This window comes from Bos indicus, chromosome 26 (assembly GCF_029378745.1).
Source record: "Bos indicus isolate NIAB-ARS_2022 breed Sahiwal x Tharparkar chromosome 26, NIAB-ARS_B.indTharparkar_mat_pri_1.0, whole genome shotgun sequence".
NCBI lineage: Eukaryota > Metazoa > Chordata > Mammalia > Artiodactyla > Bovidae > Bos > Bos indicus.
The window spans coordinates 23,347,909-23,366,040 of record NC_091785.1 but is presented as its reverse complement, the minus strand read 5'-3'; the positions used below and the strand labels follow the sequence as shown (position 1 = coordinate 23,366,040).

General features: G+C 41.5%; 1 protein-coding gene across 1 annotated transcript; it reads right to left on the bottom strand.

Moving 5' to 3' along the window:
• Positions 1-4,603: 4,603 nt before the first annotated feature.
• Positions 4,604-17,439, bottom strand: BORCS7 (BLOC-1 related complex subunit 7). The gene is made up of 5 exons (XM_070780749.1): positions 17,163-17,439; positions 7,585-7,647; positions 7,438-7,481; positions 6,292-6,312; positions 4,604-5,489 (listed from the first exon to the last, which is right to left on the bottom strand). Exons 1-5 carry the CDS (start codon positions 17,298-17,300, stop codon positions 5,438-5,440), a joined length of 318 nt encoding a protein of 105 aa, XP_070636850.1. The 5' UTR covers positions 17,301-17,439; the 3' UTR covers positions 4,604-5,437.
• Positions 17,440-18,132: the final 693 nt, after the last annotated feature.

The following is an 18,132-nucleotide window of genomic DNA, read 5'->3' as shown; positions in this document are numbered from 1 at the left end:
AGTTCGTTTAGAAAAGTAGTCACTTTCTCACTCATTGTTAAAATGGTAACTTTATCTTGAAAGGACAGATGAGTGGGAGGTTAAGGAAAGAAATTTATCATTTTCTACTTGTCCCCTTGTGCTTGTTTTATTATATTATCTTCAATTTGCGGTTATTCACAAGAACCATTTGATAAGCCTTAAATCCGCTTAACCACACACAGATATGCTACAATTAAACAAACCACCATCAACTTACACCGGGCTATTCCCAGTTTTCCCTGAAGTATCTAGTCTGCAGGGCTGGTTTTGGACCAGATGGCTTGTGAACGTCACTCATCCTGATTGGTCAGGGCCTCAGTCACAGAATTTTTTTGTTTTCAGTATCACTCCTTAGAGAAGGAAATGGCAACCCACCCCGGTATTCTTACCTAGAGAATGCCGTGGACAGAGGAGCCTGGCAGGCTATAGTCCATGGGGTTGTAAGAGTCGGACACGACTTAGTGACTACACCACCACCACTACCACCATCACTCCTCCTGAATGGTACACGTGCTAGGTAGACTGAGGTACAGCTCTCAAATCAAGCCATATTTAAAATACTAGCAAAAGCTAATTTTCTCTTTTTTAATATTTATTTATTTATTTGGCTGAGCTGGATCCCAGTTGCAGCACGTGGGTCCTTCTTGTGCTGTGCAGGACCCTTTTAGTTGCTACATGTGAGATCGAGTTCCCTGACCCGGGATCGAACCCAGGCCTCCGACACTGGGAGCACAGAGCCCTAACCACTGGACCACCAGGAAAGTCCCTAATTTTCTCTTTTAAAAATAAAACATAAACGTACACAGATATTTTCATGTTTTCTTTCCTTACCTCCAAGGATGGCCTTGTGTAGAACTCCACACATCTAACCTTTAAAAGGTGTAACTTAAAGTTACTGGTCTGACAATTCCAGCATGGTCCAGAAAGCCAGATTTTGGTTCAATACACAGAGCCACCTTTCAAGTAGAGCTTCCCAAATGGCCAGCATCCCCAAGTAAAAGATTCTCCAAACATTAGAAGCATTTAAACAGAAGCTATTAATAGAAATACCAACTGGTTGTTTACCTGCCAGAGATGAAGCAGCAGGGGTAAATGGGTTAAAATTCAGTTCCAAAAATCTTTCCTTTGTATGATGCTAAATACTAGAAATGACAGGAAGCATCCTTGTTTCTGGGGCTTCCCAAGTGGTGCAGTGGTAAAGAATCCGCCTGCCAGTGCAGGAGATACAAGAAACACGGGTTCAATCCCCAGATCAAGAAGATCCCCTGGAGGAGGAAATGGCAACCCACTCCAGTATTCTTGCTGGAAAATTCCATGGACAAAGGAGTCTGGGGGGCTACAGTCACTGGAGCCACAAAGAGCCACTATTGAGTGCACACACATACCCTTGTCTCAATTTAAAAGAAAAGTAACAGATAATAGCAAGCTAGACCAGCAGTCAAGACTACCAAGCTCAGAGACTTTGGATAAGTCACTTCATCTCCCTGCCTATGTGTTTTCATCTGTTAAACATGGGGCCAAAATTTAATCATTTGTGAGGCCCCATACAGCTATAATATTCTGGAGTCCTATAATACTTTCCTCTAAAACACACTTTTAGAGAGTTTTTTTAAGTTTCAATTGGAAATAGAAGTTGAATTTTTTCTAGTCCCCTTTTGGTGCTTATTACAGTGATGTATAATTTTTATTGTTTCCTGGTAATCTAATGTATTTTGCAGCTGTTATATCAACTTTGTAATCCTGGAATTATTTTGGCAACTCTTCTAAATATTTCTCTATTTGATTTTTCAGAGATTTTATTAGGATTTTTGCCTCTATATTCATAAATAAGTATCTCCTAAATACTTATATGTTATCTCAATTTATTTTTTTTAATGAAAATTACATTTACTTCAGCAAAGGAACTGGGTATCTTGCTATCATTTTCTGTACTTTGGGAGCATATGGAAATGATTTGTTCTTTGATACTCTAGAAAAGTCTCAGGATAGCCATTACAAATAGATGATATTTTAACTGGTTATTTTTGACAAGTTATGGATTATCTCTCATAACCAGATGGGACATACTCTTTTTTAAATGTCGGTTTTATGATACTATGTCTTTATAATGAACCAGACATTTGATACTAATAATTAAATTTTCAGCATCAAACTGATTTGTTGTTGTTCAGTCACTAAGTTGTGTCTGACTCTTTGCAACCCCATGGACTGCAATGCACCAGGCTTCCCCGTCCTTCACTTTCTCCCAGAGTTTGCTCAACTCATGTCCATTGAGTCGGTGAGGCTATCCAACCATCTCATCTTCTTTGTTCCTTTTCCTCCTGCCCTCAGTCATTCCCAGCATCAGGGTCTTTTCCAATGAATCAGCTTTTTGCATCAGGTGGCCAAAGTACTGGAGCTTCAGCTCAGGGTTGATTTCCTTTAGGATTGACTGGTTAGATGTCCTTGCAGTCCAAGGGAGTCTCAAGAGTCTTCTCCAGCACCACAATTAGAAAGCATCAATTCTTTGGTGCTCAGCCTTCTTTATGGTCCAATTCTCACAACCACACACGACTACTGGAAAACCCATACCTCGGTCTATACGGAATCAAACTGATAATTCTTTTCAAATCTAACTGATTTATATATCTCCTGTTTAATTACAAATTTACACTTTTATGACTGAGCCAACATTTTACCAGTTTAATCTATAAGAACTAATTAATGGTTTCATATATTTTTCAAACTTTTGTAACACATGCTTGGTTTTCTTATTCTACTTTGATTTCTTTTGCTCTCTTTCCAAATTCTAACCACAAACCCCTTGGGTTGGCGGGGGTGGGGGGGGGAAGGGGGGCATTTATTTCTACTTTATCCCTAATATAGAGGGCTTCCCTGTCTTTCACCTTCTCCTGGAGTTTGTTCAAATTCATGTCCATTGAGTCGGTATGACTTTATTTATTTATTTATTTTTAAAACCATCACAATATTGTAAAGTAAACGGTATGACTTTAAAATATGACTTTTTTCCCTTATAGTACTGCTTGGGTGCCATCACATAAATTCACTTGCATAAAATTTGAATTTTCATTATTTTGAAATTATCCTCCAACATATCCTCTATAACCCAGATGTTATTTTAAAGAAATATCTTTTGTCTCCATATGTTTGATCGCCATTTAATTCTACATAACCTATTTCTATAAGAAACAAACTATTAAATTATGTATACATTTCTGCCTATTCTCGTATTGTCTACTTTTCTTTCATGTATTTTGGCATTATGTTCTTTGTTGGAGAAGACTCTTGAGAGTGCCTTGGACTGCAAGGAGATCAAACCAGTCAATCCTAAAGGAAATCAATCCTGAATATTCACTAGAAGGATTGATGCTGAAGCTCCAATACTTTGGCCACCTGATGCAAAGAACTGATTCATTAGAAAAGACTCATGCTGAGAAAGATTGAAGGCAGGAGGAGAAGGGGATGACTGAGTAGGAGATGGTTGGATGGCATCACTGACTCAATGGACATGAGTTTGAGCAAGCTCTGGGAGATGGTAAAGGACAGGGAAGCCGGGCATACTGCAGTCCATGGGGTCACAAAGAGTCCAACATGACTGACTGAACAACAACAAACTAGGGTTTCATTATTTAATGTAAATTTCATCTTTCATTTTAATTGTGAAAATTAAGTTGTAAAATTTATTTTATCAGATACAACATAAACAATAGTGTGTATGTGTTGAGTCGCTAAGTTGTGTCCTGCTCTTTGAGACCCCATGGACTATAACCTGCCTGCCTCCTCTGTCCATGGGATTTTCCAGGCAAGAATATGGGAATAAGCATTTCCTCAACCAGGCGATCTTCCCCCTCCAGGGATCCAACCTGCGTCTCCTGCATTGGCAGGCAGATTCTTTACCACTTGAGCCACCTGGGAAGCCTAAGCAATTACTGATTCTTTAATATTTGTTCCAGCATACATTAATTTTTTTCATCTTAAATATTTCTTTGCTTTGTGTATATTTGGATGGTTAAACTTTGTTTTCTAAACTGGTGACTTTAAAAAAAAATCAGTCCTTGGATTTTCTAAGAAGATAATTCTACTATATGATAACAATTTTGTCTCTTCATTGCTAATAGTTACATTTAATTTTAATTTCTGCACCAGGTGTGGCTTCCAGCGAAATGCTAAATAGAAACTGATGGTAACATCCTCAGATAATATTTCAGATGTTTTACTCATAATATGACAATTGATGTAAGTTTGCAACCATTCTTTTTAAGGTAAATTGAGCCTGTTTACATTTAATAATTGTAATAAATGTTTATAGAATGAATACATAAGTGAATCCCTTCATACCTATTTTTTACTTTAAGTTAATGTGCATATATATAAAATGAGGAATATATGTATAATCTAACATGATTACTCAACTTGATGATAGAGAATATGAATTAAACTGGACTCACATTTGCTTTTCTTCTTTCAGTAAAAACACGATTTTCTTAAGTCAGCTTTCTCCCAATACTTTAGTGAATTAAGAATGGAGCTAAACCAGGTTAGAGTCCCATTTTAAATTCAAACAAAGCATAGACATTCAGACTTGAGAACAAAGGCAATGACATTTAATAAGATAAATTCAGTGAACACGGGTATATGTCTACAAACATAAGGTTTTCTACATGGCACAAGCTTATACTTCAATCTTGGTAATTTAGCTGCATTCTCACTTGGCAGTAATGTCATACAAGTGAATTTGCTGACGACTAGCAAAATTACAAAATGAACCCAAGGCCACTTAATCAAGAGTCACAACAACAAAGAAACCCTAGGAATGAAGGTCAAGGCAGGAGGTTACAGCTGGCCAGATATGATACCATTTGCCTAATTTTCATGAAGGAATTTGCTCCAACAAATAAAATAAGTATCTCTTCTTAGTTACTAGAAAAGAAAACAACTGGTATTACCTAATCATCATTCTGTGACCATGAAATTAAAATATTTCCTGAAAGTCTGATTAAAAGAAAAAAAAGTCTTTAAAAAATATTAATCATTCTTATAAATTCACAGTAGAATCTCTAAGTCTGAATTTAAAACACTGCTCAGTATTTGCTTAAGAAACACATTTAGACAACATGGCTTTTGACATATTAAAATTCTGTGGGAAAAACTAAGACATCTTTTAATTTTGTTTTAATATCAAACTAACAGAACAACTTAAAAATTCATTAAGAACATGGGTTGGTTTGATTTAAGAAGTGCTTCTAAAATTTAGTCATCTAATTTCCTTTCAGGAAAAACTGTTCATCATCACAGATCTTCTCTAACTTAACTTTTGGAGAAGAAAATGGAAAATCAAACCCATAGCACATGGTATGTAAGACACTTCCTCCTCAGGGTCAGGCAAAGAAGTGCTTTTGCCCTCTTCTAACTCGTTCTATTTCAATAGATGATTCAACTGGTCCTGTAGATTTGAAGACTGCTCAACGCTGTAAATTAGGATAGAGAAAAAAGTTTATCTACAATGGGCATCTTGTCATCATAGCAACCCCTCTATGCAATCATATTTTCTTTTGGCTTTAAATGTGGGGGCTATTAATGGGGTCAGATTCATGACTGGGTGCAGAGATAGGGGTATATTTCTCTACATTCTTTGTTTGTAACAGTTTACTATCCCTGAAAGTACAATATCATATGTTCTCCCTAGAAAAATGGAGAACTAGATACTGAAAAAAAAAATCAACCGATGTGGGAAAAAAAAAGACATTTCATTGTGCAAATGATTTGCACAGAGTATCTGCACAAAATATATATGCATAGTTCTGCTGAAGCTAAATCAAAAATTTATATTGGTCCACTGGCGGGGGGGACCAGACATGTTTAAAATACGAAGAAAAGATCTGTAAAGCCAATTATTATATAAACAATATTGCAAGCGACTGATTTAGTCCACTTAAAAAAAATACACATATACAAACATACAAGTCTGTTCAATGACTACAGCACATTTACTCTACTTAACAAATATTACCAATGTAAAAAGTTGTCTACTCCTGAAGGTTGGTTCTCTACACCCTATAACTTTTAGAAAACCTGTGCTAGAAGTGAATTGACTTACTGCATGCCTCTGAAATATTCTTTATATTTTCAGTGAGCTATCCTAGAACACAAATCAATTTAAGGGTCTATGTCAACCAGAGTTTTATACTAATCCTAGGCCCAGCAGTGTAATTCCCCCCAGCTTGCTACAGTTAGTTGGCCCCCTACTCCTCTACCATTGGGGTTACTTACTTCTTCTGAATAGCTTCTTGCCTAAATCAGAGAAGGAAAGAGAAAAATAAACATAAAAAAATGTAGCAACCTAGAAGAAGTTATCTATGATCAGATATATACATAGGAAGGACAAATTTCCAGCTTGTCACATTTTCTATTTCTGTCCATCCTATCCTAAGATTGTGCTATTGAATCTCTCTTCACTATCTGAGCACAGAGTTGCTGAAAAGATGGATTTTACACCTAAAGATGTAATAATACTCTATCAGAGTGAGCGACGTGGTCCGACCGACTATAAGGATGGCTCAAATTCAGTTTGGGTACGTGGAGCTGAGGGGTCACATACCTGATAGGTACATACCCCCAAAATGAATGTTTTAGCTATTTAACTATCAAGAGTTAAATTCCCAGTCAGATTTTTCCAATAGGTACCTAAGTGTAATATCAACTGCATAAAATAAAAAGCAAAATGAAGTAAGATGAAAAGTTAATTAAATTGTAATTTTGTCCAAAACTATAATGGAGAAGGGAGTCTCTATATTTCAGAGTCTGCTGGATGATTTATAGTAGTTAGGGCTCATGCCAATCTATTCCAGTATTCTTGCCTGGAGAATCCCATGGACGGAGGAGCCTGGAGGGCTATAGTCCATAGCATTGCAAAGAGTCAGATACATTAAGGTGACACAATTGAAGCGACTTAGCACGCACGTGGGAATGTAAGACAAAGGTCACTGATGTACTCCATTCCCCAGGGAAGGTGCAGCCACTCTGGGAAAGCCCTCAGGCACAGACAGTTGGCAAATACCACTTAAGTGTCCACCAAGTGCCAAGGGCTATGCATGTGTGCGGTCCTGGATGGGCCCTGGCCTTATGGGGTTTGCAGTCTCTCCCTCTAAGAAGCTCCCAAAATATGAGCGAGGTTCACAAAGGTGATTGCCACTCTGACCGCACCCTGTACACCAACTTCTTCTGCAGTCTCAGGCATCTATTCCAGAGGGAACAATCCTTGACTAACCCCCTCCCCACCCACTCCCACCACCCTCCTGACACTTTGCTCCTGGTTCCCGCCTTCAGGAAAATAAGCAAAAGCACAAAGGCCACAAGCAGCAGCCTGCAGAGAGCGACTGTAGCGAGTGCAGCAGGCACTGGAGAGCGCATACTCACTGGTACTGAAGATGAGTTGTTATTATTGCCATTTTTCTTAAACTCTGCATTAAAAAGAGAGAGAGAGAGAAATAGAGCACTCCACTTCCCAGAAGCCACATAAACTGTGCATATAAAACTCAAATCGTAACAGAAATTGTTTCTTACATCTTCTGAGTGTAAAATGGCATCTTCCTGGAGTACCATGTTTCGAGCTGCCTGACCTAGCAGCTGGAAGACAAAAATAAAATGGTAATAATCAAAATTTCCAAACTTCCTGTAATCTTCTCTCTGCAGCTGTTCTCCCAGGGCCCTCTCTCCTCCCCCTACTCTGCCACTCCATACAAATACAAACCCTCCGAATGTAAAGGAGGATAATTTCCCATTTGTTCATGTTGAAAATCCATTTCATTGTCACTATGGCAGTGCTGGCATGGGCTCGACATCTGTTCCAAAGGCCACTGCCTGAGAAATCAAGTCCTCCAGAATGCTGAGCTTACTCATCAAGCGCCAAGAGGAAAAGTCTGCGAAAACAAACTTTGGCTCCACAAGCCCAATGAGAACCTAACTTCTGACTCTCTAAGGCAAATTTGAGATTTGGAGTTGTTTGGGGGGAGGGAGAGGGCAAGAGTTAGGATAGGGCTTTAAAGGACAAAGGGATGTAGCTGTTCAGAAATGGAACGAGAAACACAGATGTAGGGGGTGGGTAGGGGAGGAGGGCGCTGGGGAAAGACGTGGGAGGACGTTTGGGATTCACCAGTGGGAAAGTACCATGTGAAGAATGGTCAGATGGAGCTGGGGAAGAGAAAAGAATGGAGGAAGGTGGCAGCAGAATTTAATGAATTCACTGATAGCTGGGCCCTGTGGCGGAGAGAGAGAAAGAGAGAGAGAGAGGCTGAGTGAGCTCTGTTTCAGCTGGGTGGCCTGTGGTCAGCAGATCTGACTCTGCACTGAGCAGCAAGAAGAGATCAACAGAAGTGTTCTGCTTCCTGAGGCACCCTGTTCACGGCAGACAGGAAGTCCAGCCATGAAAGGGAGCTCCTGTTACGTGTGTCTACCAATCTTCCCTGTTCCCCTGGGTCAGATGACTTCCAATTAACAAGAAACCAGCACTGATCCAGCCTCCTGACTTCTCTCCCTATAGCAACTTTTATTTTTCTTTTTAACTTCAAAAGTTAGTAAAATCTTACGTGCTTCTAGAGGCAAAACAGTAAAATAAGACCTTCTATCCAGCCTCTTCCTCTCCTGGTATCACTCCTCTATGCATACATATTTTTAAAGTTAGTTTTTGGTTTATCTTTCCATTGTTCCTTTATAAAACAATGGACATGTGTATATATTTTGCCCATCTTACATAAAATGTACCCTACCATATGCACTCTTCCACATCATGCCATGTCCACTCGATAATATATACTGAGATAGACCTACAACAATAAATATTGAATCTCCACCTGTTCTTTTAGGGCTGCCGAGCACTCCACTGTAGAGATGTCTCATAAGATTATTTAACCAGTCTTCTACTGAAGACTTTGGGGCTGTTTCCAGTCTTTTGCTATCATATTAATAAGTAGTGCTAAAAAAATACCTTACATATCTTTTTGTATCTTTTTGCCGGCATCTCTGGATAGACTCAGAATCTTGATTCTGATTGCTGGATCAGAGGTTTTTAATTTTGCTGCTGCTGCTGCTAAGTCACTTCAGTCGTGTCTGACTCTGTGCGACCCCATAGACGGCAGCCCACCAGGCTCCCCTGTCCCTGGGATTCTCCAGGCAAGAACTACATATTGCCAAATCACCCTCCCTATTAAGATTATACCATTTTGCATTCCCACCAAGTAGGAGAGTTCCTGTTTCCTCCCTGTGGCCACTTTTAAATGGCAAACTCCAAACTCCTACAGACGAGAGATGGTGACCAACAAATTGAAGATTCTGAGGGATGGTGACCAACAAATTGAACATTCTAATAGTATCTTCCTCATTCATTCAACAAATATTTATTAAGTGCTTATAAGCCAGTAAGAGACACAGCCCCCATCCTTTCAGGGCTCACAGGCTGGAATTAGAGAGGACAAAGGTCCTATGGTACCTGATGGTAGGTGCTGAGGGGGACGCACTAGATGCCAGGGGAGCTTGGGGGCAGTGGTGAATAACCCATTACAGGGTAGGCACTCAGGGAAGGCTTCCAAAAAGAAGTGACTTTTTTTTTTTAATTCCTGATTTCATTATTTATTTATTATTCTTGGCTGTGCTGGATCTTCGTTGCTACATGTGGCTTTCTCTAGTTGCAGCGAGCAGGGGCTGCTCTCTAGTTGCGGTGCGTGGGCTTCTCATTGTGGTGGCTTCTCCTGTTGCAGAGCACAGGCTCTAGGCATGCAGTCTTCAGTAGCTGCATCTCCCAGGCTCTAGAGCTCAGGCTCAATAGTTGTAGCCACAGGCTTTGTTGCTCCATGGCATATGGGATCTTCCTGGACAAGGGATCGAACCCATGTCTCCTGCATTGGCAGGTGGATTCTTTATCACTAGGCCACCAGGGAAGTCCAAAGAAGTGACTTCTAAGCTAAGACCTAAAGGCTGGTGCTTAGAATTCAGAAGTATAATACTACAAAAAAGTGACATGATTAGATTGACTGTTTTAGCATGTGGTGAACAAGATGGATTAGATGGGGGGGGGGGGGCGCGATGGGGGGGAGCAGGCCTGAAGGTAGAGAGACTGGTTAGGAGAACATAGCAGTATTCTAGAAAAGTAGTAAGAGTAACTCGAACCACAGAAGTAACAATTTAAAACGGCAGGGTGAGGGGCTTGAGAGTTATTCAGAAGATAGACCTGATGGGACTTAAAATGGCCTGGAATGCCGGGGCTGTGGGCATGCAGGTCCAGGGCCTTTTCTATGATGACAGACATAATCATTGACATTGCTGCATTTTTTGCTTACAGAAACCAGCCACACACATAACATATTACCTAAGATCTCCAGTTTCGGTTTCTTTAAAGTGGAACAACATCTGAAACTCACCTGTAAAACGATCTGAGTATAGAATCTTTGTACATTTCTATGAATTTTCCCCCAGGCTTGCTCATACTTATCGCAACACCAGTTTGTCTTATAGTCACACAAAACAGCTTTGTTGAGACTGATGAAGAGGGAAGCAATGATCTGTGGGCTAAGAAGGACTGAACATCAGTAATACTCCCATAACCTCAGGGCCTAGTAAAGAAAATGGCAAAAATATGCATAAGTAACTATGTTGGTGGTTTAGTCACTAAGTTGTATCTGACTCTTGCAAGTCCAGGTACGGTAGCCCGCCAGGCTCCTCTGTCCATGGGATTTCCCAGGCAAGAATACTGGAGTGGGTTGCCATTTCTTTCTCCAGGGGATATTCCAAACCCAGGAATTGAACACGGGTCTCCTTTATTGTAGGCGGATTCTTGACCAACTGAGCTACGAGGGAAGTCCTAAGTAACTATAGAAAAATGCAATATGGTACATGATAAGTGTCATGTAGGAGATCTAGTAAAAAGACTCAGTTGGTATGCGTGCATGCATGCGTGTGTGCTAAGTCGCTTCAGTCGTGTCCAACTCTTTGAGACCCTGTGGACTATAGCCTGCCAGGCTCCTCTGTCCGTGGGATTCTCCAGTCAAGACTCCTGGAGTGGGGTGCCATGCCCTCCTCCAGGGGATCTTCTCAGCCCGGGGATCGAGCCCTCCTTATGTCTTTCATTACGTCTCCTGCATTGGCAGGCAGGTTCTTTACAACTGGCACCACCTGGGAAGCCCAGTCAGTCTGCTGCTGCTGCTGCTGCTGCTAAGTCGCGTCAGTCGTGTCCAACTCTGTGCGACCCCGTAGACGGCACCCAACAGGCTCCTATGTCCCTGGGATTCTCCAGGCAAGAGTACTGGAGTGGGTTGCCATTTCAGCAAATAGAGACACAGATGAAGACACCAAGGGAGGAAGGTGGAGATGGGATGAACTGGGAGACTGGGATTGGCATATATACACTACTATGTATAAAACTTCCAACGTATAATCATAAGGGATTTGATTAGGTCATACCTGAATGGTCTAGTGGTTTCCCTACTTTCTTCAATTTAAGTCTGAATTTGGCAATAAGGAGTTCACGGTCTGAGCCACAGTCAGCTCCTGGTCTTGTGTTTGCTGACTGTATAGAGCTTCTCCATCTTTGGCTGCAAAGAATATAATCAATCTGATTTCGGTGTTGACCATCTGGTTATGTCCATGTGTAGAGTCTTCTCTTGTGTTGTTGGAAGAGGGTGTTTGTTATGACCAGTGCATTTTCTTGGCAAAACTCTATTAGTCTTTGCCCTGCTTCATTTCGTATTTCAAGGCCAAATTTGCGTGTTACTCCAGGTTTTCTTGACTTTCTACTTTTGCATTCCAGTCACCTATAATGAAAAGGACATCTTTTTTGGGTGTTAGTTCTAAAAGGTCTTGTAGGTCTTCACAGAACCGTTCAACTTCAGCTTCTTCAGCGTTACTGGTTGGGGCATAGACTTGGATTACAGTGATATTGAATGGTTTGCCTTGGAAATGAACAGAGATCATTCTGTTGTTTTTGAGATTGCATCCAAGTACTGCATTTCAGACTCTTTTGTTGACCATGATGGCTGCTCCATTTCTTCCGAGGGATTCCTGCCCGCAGGAGTAGATATAATGGTCATCTGAGTTAAATTCATCCATTCCAGTCCATGTCAGTTCGCTGATTCCTAGAATGTCGACATTCACTCTTGCCATCTCGTTTGACCACTTCCAATTTGCCTTGATTCATGGACCTGACATTCCAGGTTCCTATGCAGTATTGCTCTTTACAGCATCAGACCTTGCTTCTATCACCAGTCACATCCACAGCTGGATATTCTTTTTGCTTTGGCTCCATCCCTTCATTCTTTCTGGAGTTATTTCTCCACTGATCTCCAGTAGCATATTGGGCACCTACTGACCTGAGGAGTTTCTTTCAGTATCCTACCATTTTGTCTTTTCATACTATTCATGGGGTTCTCAAGGCAAGAATAGTGAAGTGGTTTGCCATTCCCTTCTCCAGTGGACCACATTCCGTCAGATCTCTCCACCATGACCTGCCCATCATGGGTTGCCCCAAGGGCATGGCTTAGTTTCATTGAGTTAGACAAGGCTGTGGTCCTAGTGTGATTAGACTGACTAGTTTTCTGTGGGTAAGGTTTCAGTGTGTTTGCCCTCTGATGCCCTCTTGCAACACATACTGTCTTACTACAGAATGAGGTTCGTGACATTGTACAGGAGACAGGGATCAAGACCATCCCCATGGAAAAGAAATGCAAAAAAGCAAAATGGCTGTCTGGGGAGGCCTTACAAATAGCTGTGAAAAGAAGAGAAGCGAAAGGCAAAGGAGAAAAGGAAAGATATAAACATCTGAATGCAGAGTTCCAAAGAATAGCAAGAAGAAACAAGAAAGCCTTCTTCAGCGATCAATGCAAAGAAATAGAGGAAAACAACAGAATGGGAAAGACTAGGGATCTCTTCAAGAAAATCACAGATACCAAAGGAACATTTCATGCAAAAATGGGCTCGATAAAGGACAGAAATGGTATGGACCTAATAGAAGCAGAAGATATTAAGAAGAGATGGCAAGAATACACAGAAGAACTGTACAAAAAAGATCTTCACGACCCAGATAATCACGATGGTATGATCACTCACCTAGAGCCTGGCATCCTGGAATGTGAAGTCAAGTGGGCTTTGGAAAGCATCACTATGAACAAAGCTAGTGGAGGTGATGGAATTCCAGTTGAGCTATTTCAAATCCTGAAAGATGATGCTGTGAAAGTGCTGCACTCAATATGCCAGCACATTTGGAAAACTCAGCAGTGGCCACAGGACTGGAAAAGGTCAGTTTTCATTCCAATCCCAAAGAAAGGCAATACCAAAGAATGCTCAAACTACCGCACAATTGCACTCATCTCACACACTCGTAAAGTAATGCTCAAAATTCTCCATGCCAGGCTTCAGCAATATGTGAACTGTGAACTTCCAGATGTTCAAGCTGGTTTTAGAAAAGGCAGAGGAACCAGAGATCAAATTGCCAACATCCGCTGGATCACGGAAAAAGCAAGAGAGTTCCAGAAAAGCATCTATTTCTGCTTTATTGACTATGCCAAAGCCTTTGACTGTGTGGATCATAAGAAACTGTGGAAAATTCTGAAAGAGATGGGAACACCAGACCACCTGATCTGCCTCTTGAGAAATCTGTATGCAGGTCAGGAAGCAACAGTTAGAACTGGACATGGAACAACAGACTGGTTCCAAATAGGAAAAGGAGTACGTCAAGCCTGTATATTGTCACCCTGCTTATTTAACTTTTATGCAGAGTACATCATGAGAAACGCTGGGCTGGAAGAAACACAAGCTGGAATCAAGATTGCCAGGAGAAATATCAATAACCTCAGATGTGCAGATGACACCACCCTTATGGCAGAAAGTGAAGAGGAACTAAAAAGCCTCTTGATGAAAGTGAAAGTGGAGAGTGAAAAACTTGGCCTAAAGCTCAACATTCAGAAAACGAAGATCATGGCATCCGGTCCCATCACTTCATGGGAAATAGATGGGGAAACAGTGGAAACAGTGTCAGACTTTATTTTTCTGGGCTCCAAAATCATTGCAGATGGTGACTATAGCCATGAAATTAAAAGATGCTTACCCCTTGGAAGGAAAGTTATGACCAACCTAGATAGCATATTCAAAAGCAGAGACATTACTTTGCCAACAAAGGTCCGTCTAGTCAAGGCTGTGGTTTTTCCAGTGGTCATGTATGGATGTGAGAGTTGGACTGTGAAGAAGGCTGAGCGCCGAAGAATTGATGCTTTTGAACTGTGGTGTTGGAGAAGACTCTTGAGAGTCCCTTGGACTGCAAGGAGATCCAACCAGTCCATTCTGAAGGAGATCAGCCCTGGGATATCTTTGGAAGGAATGATGCTAAAGCTGAAACTCCAGTACTTTGGCCACCTCATGCAAAGAGTTGACTCATTGGAAAAGACTCTGATGCTGGGAGGGTTTGGGGGCAAGAGGAGAAGGGGACGACAGAGGATGAGATGGCTGGATGGCATCACTGACTCAATGGACGTGAGTCTGAGTGAACTCCAGGAGTTGGTGATGGACAGGGAGGCCTGGCGTGCTGCGACTCATGGGGTCGCAAAGAGTCGGACAGGACTGAGCGACTGAACTGAACTGAACTGATGTATATTGCAATTTAAAAATAAATAAAATATTAACCAATATTTAAAATAAAGACAAAGTTCCGGCTTGAGAAGTGTATCAACTCTGTCCCAGAAAACTGGACTGGTTTCAGCTTAACTCAATCCATACCACTTACTGAGCACCCTATCTAAATCTACTACAGAAGAAACTCTTGCGAAAAATACATGAGGGGCTGGAACTGGAAGCAGCAAGCCACTTCAGGGCAGTCAACAGTGGTACTGTGGCTTTTTGACCACTTAATCCAGCTAGGGGCCACGAGAAGTGGCATCCAAGAGTGTGGGTTTAGAACCAGTCTGCCTAGGTTTGAATCCTAGTACTACCTCTTCCCAGCTACTGCATGAACTTGGACAAGTGAAACTCCTCTCTGTAAGAAAAGCACTTCCTTTATCAGTGATTATGAAGATTTATGAATTAAGCTACATAAAATACACACATTAAAAAAAAATAACAGAAAAAGAATCTAAAAAAATCATGAAAAGGAGAAGTAGATATGTCTACCACTAAAACTGACTGTGGTAGTTTTAGTAAAAACTTGGTAATTTACCAAGGTAAAACATGAAGCACAGTAAGTTTCATAATTCTTATTTGGTGAAAGGCGACACAACAATTCTTTAAAACAGGTAGATTTTCCTCTGATGCCTGAGGGTGTGCTCAGTTGTGTCTGGCTCTTTGCGATCCTGTGGACTATAGCCTGTCAGGCTCCTCGGTCCATGGGCTTTTCCAGGTAAGAATATTGGAGTGGGCTGCCTTTTTCTTCTCCAGGGGATCTTCCTAACCCAAAGGATCGAACTCACAGTTCCTGCACTAGCAGGCGGATTCTTTACCACCGAATCACCTGGGAAGCCCTCTGGATCCTAAAATGAGTATACCATGTGGAACTTCATACAAAGCCTATCTGGGATCACCAGATCAATTACTTCAACAATAGTGTTATGGTAAACACATTTTTTATACAGTTGTTTCTTATAGTCACTATCAATAGAAACTAAGGACATAAGGTAAAAGCTAATTTTGTAAAGATAATTGTACCAGACCCTAAACTAATACTTTGAACATTCATATATGAAGGTGAAGACTTGCAGACATATCATGCTTGCTAAAGGAACTATATAACTTAATGGAATAATGATGAAATATGAGGAAAAGAAGAGTGGGGGAGAAAGAGTTGCTATTACTATAAAATCAAATATACTTGTTGAAAATGAGTAGCTAAGATACACTGCTATTGGATGAATTATGAGCAAGACAATGGTCTACAGGAGAAATTATAGAAACCTAAAGACTCTGTCCCCAAATTATTCTGCAAGCATATTTAAGATATCTTCCATTTTAAAGAATCCAAACCTGGACTTCTTACATGATACACCATGTGCGTGGCTGGTCTCTAACAAAACGATGGACATGTTTTCCTTTCTCCTGGGTAAAAACCTAGAAGTTGACAAGCTGGGTCATTAGACCTATTTTGTTGGCCCAATCACCTGCCATATGGGCATTTGGATTGCTTCCAATTCGGTGCTATTTTGGATAAATGTCTATGAACACATACCAGTCTTTGTGTGGACATACAGTTTCATTTCACTTGGTTGAATTCTCAAGGTACAATGGATAGGTCTCTTTTAGGAGAAAGCGTACACATATAAAGCTTGCTGGTGTGAAAAGCCATCAAACAATCCCATTCATGGAACTAGCCAGAGGATGATGAGAGGAAAATCATGGCAAAGGAGAAAGCTAACAGAAAACCAAAAACGTGACCAGAAAGACAAGTCAGAAAAGAATGAATCTGTGGACACACGATATAGAAGAGTCTTGAAGGGGGCTTCCCTGGTGGTCCAGTGGTTAAGAATCCGCCTTGCAATGCAGGGGAGGCCAGTTGGATCCCTGGTCGGAGAGTATCCCACATGCTGCAGGGCAACTAGGCCCCCACGCCACAACTGCTGAGCCCACGCGCCCTAGAGCCTGCGCTCCGCAACAGGAGAGGCTACCGCAAAGAGAAGCCCGCGAACAGCAAAAGGAGAGAGGCCCCTCACTCGTCCCAACTAGAGAAAGCCCCCAGTGCAGCAAGGAAGACAGCGCAGAAATAAAGTCTGAAAGGAATCTGGGCTGTTGAGGGCAAAACCACGCGGAATTTGGGGGCCAAAAGGGACAGATCTTCACTAAAGACAACTCTGAGGAAAAAAATGAGGAACTCGATAGAATCACTATCTCATCCGTCTCCTAGCGCAATGTATGCTTTAAAGCACCGATTCTTATCCTTTGGTTTCTTCCCCACCCCATTCCCCTCTGCTCCCTCCTCGGCTCGTAGAACCATTAGTCCTGTCCAGAGACACACCCGAGTGCAAAGCACGCCCTCCGCGAACGAGCTCTCCTCTCGTCTCCGCTAGTTCACGGACTACAATTCCCAGGATGCAATGCGGCCACCCCACCTCCTTCCACACAGACAAGGAAGAAAAGAGATTCCCAGGGTGCTAGGCCCGGAGAGGTCACTCCTAGCTTACCTCGGAGCTCCGGGAGCCCTTCAGAACCTGCTTGGTTAGAGCGATCACGTCAGTACCACAGGTGTTCACCTTCTCCGTCAGAAGCCCCTTCACGGACTGACCGAATCGGGCTTGCGAATCTGGGGTCCCGGTCGCCATCACTTCGGCCACTGAACGCCTCCCCACGGGCGATGGCGAGTCGCCCGGGCCAAAAGATGTGCAAAGCGGAAGGAAAGGAGGTGTCTTTTTTTCCTACCGTGGGAAAAGGAAGGGACGCATGCGCCTAGCGGAGGTTGTGCTTTGCCCACTTAAATTTAAAATACTCAGTTGATATCCTGAAGAAGACGCGGCTCAGTGAAACATCAACGAAGAGGATGGAGGACAATTTCAGTAAACCTATGGTTTAAAATCAAAAGGTGTGATGGATTACAGTCCCAATTCTGCCGGTTAGTTGCATGACTGCAGATTCTTCAGCGTTTGCATCTTGTGTTCCTCGTCTGTAAAATAGAAATAATAAAATTAAATCTCCCAAGCGTTCTGAGAATTAAGATCATTCAATTCAATTTTAACAAACATTTCGTGAACGAAACACCAAACACTGTTGGACTGAGGATAGAAAAATGAGATGCAGTAAACTCCCAGGCTGAGGAGACAAGTAAACAAACAGAAGATCCAGGAGGGAAAAGCCAACAGAAAAAAGTGGCAAAGTTCACAAAACAGACAATTATAAGGGTAAATGAGATAGCCAATAGGTATGGAAAATGCTTAACCTTTCTAGTAATTTTCAATGATAAATGATCCCTTTGTTCTATTAAAGCAAACTGATGATCACCTTGAAAAGAATTAATATCTGAAATGTTTCATGTAGCTGTTTATTTTCAGGCCAATGTACCAGAGAGAGGTAACAGTACATTGGCAAATTTTGTTTAAAATCACCTATATTAAATATCAACATTACTTTATCTTCCAAGTGTCTATATTCAGATGTCTC

Excerpts from the sequence above, each read along its gene's own strand:
- BORCS7 (XM_070780749.1), bottom strand. The coding sequence starts at position 17,300 with ATGGCGACCGGGACCCCAGATTCGCAAGCCCGATTCGGTCAGTCCGTG. Across the intron at positions 7,482-7,584 it reads CCATTTTACACTCAGAAGAT|AGTTTAAGAAAAATGGCAAT; the intron begins GTAAGAAACAAT and ends TTTTTAATGCAG. Across the intron at positions 6,313-7,437 it reads ACAACTCATCTTCAGTACCA|GCAAGAAGCTATTCAGAAGA; the intron begins GTGAGTATGCGC and ends TCTCTGATTTAG.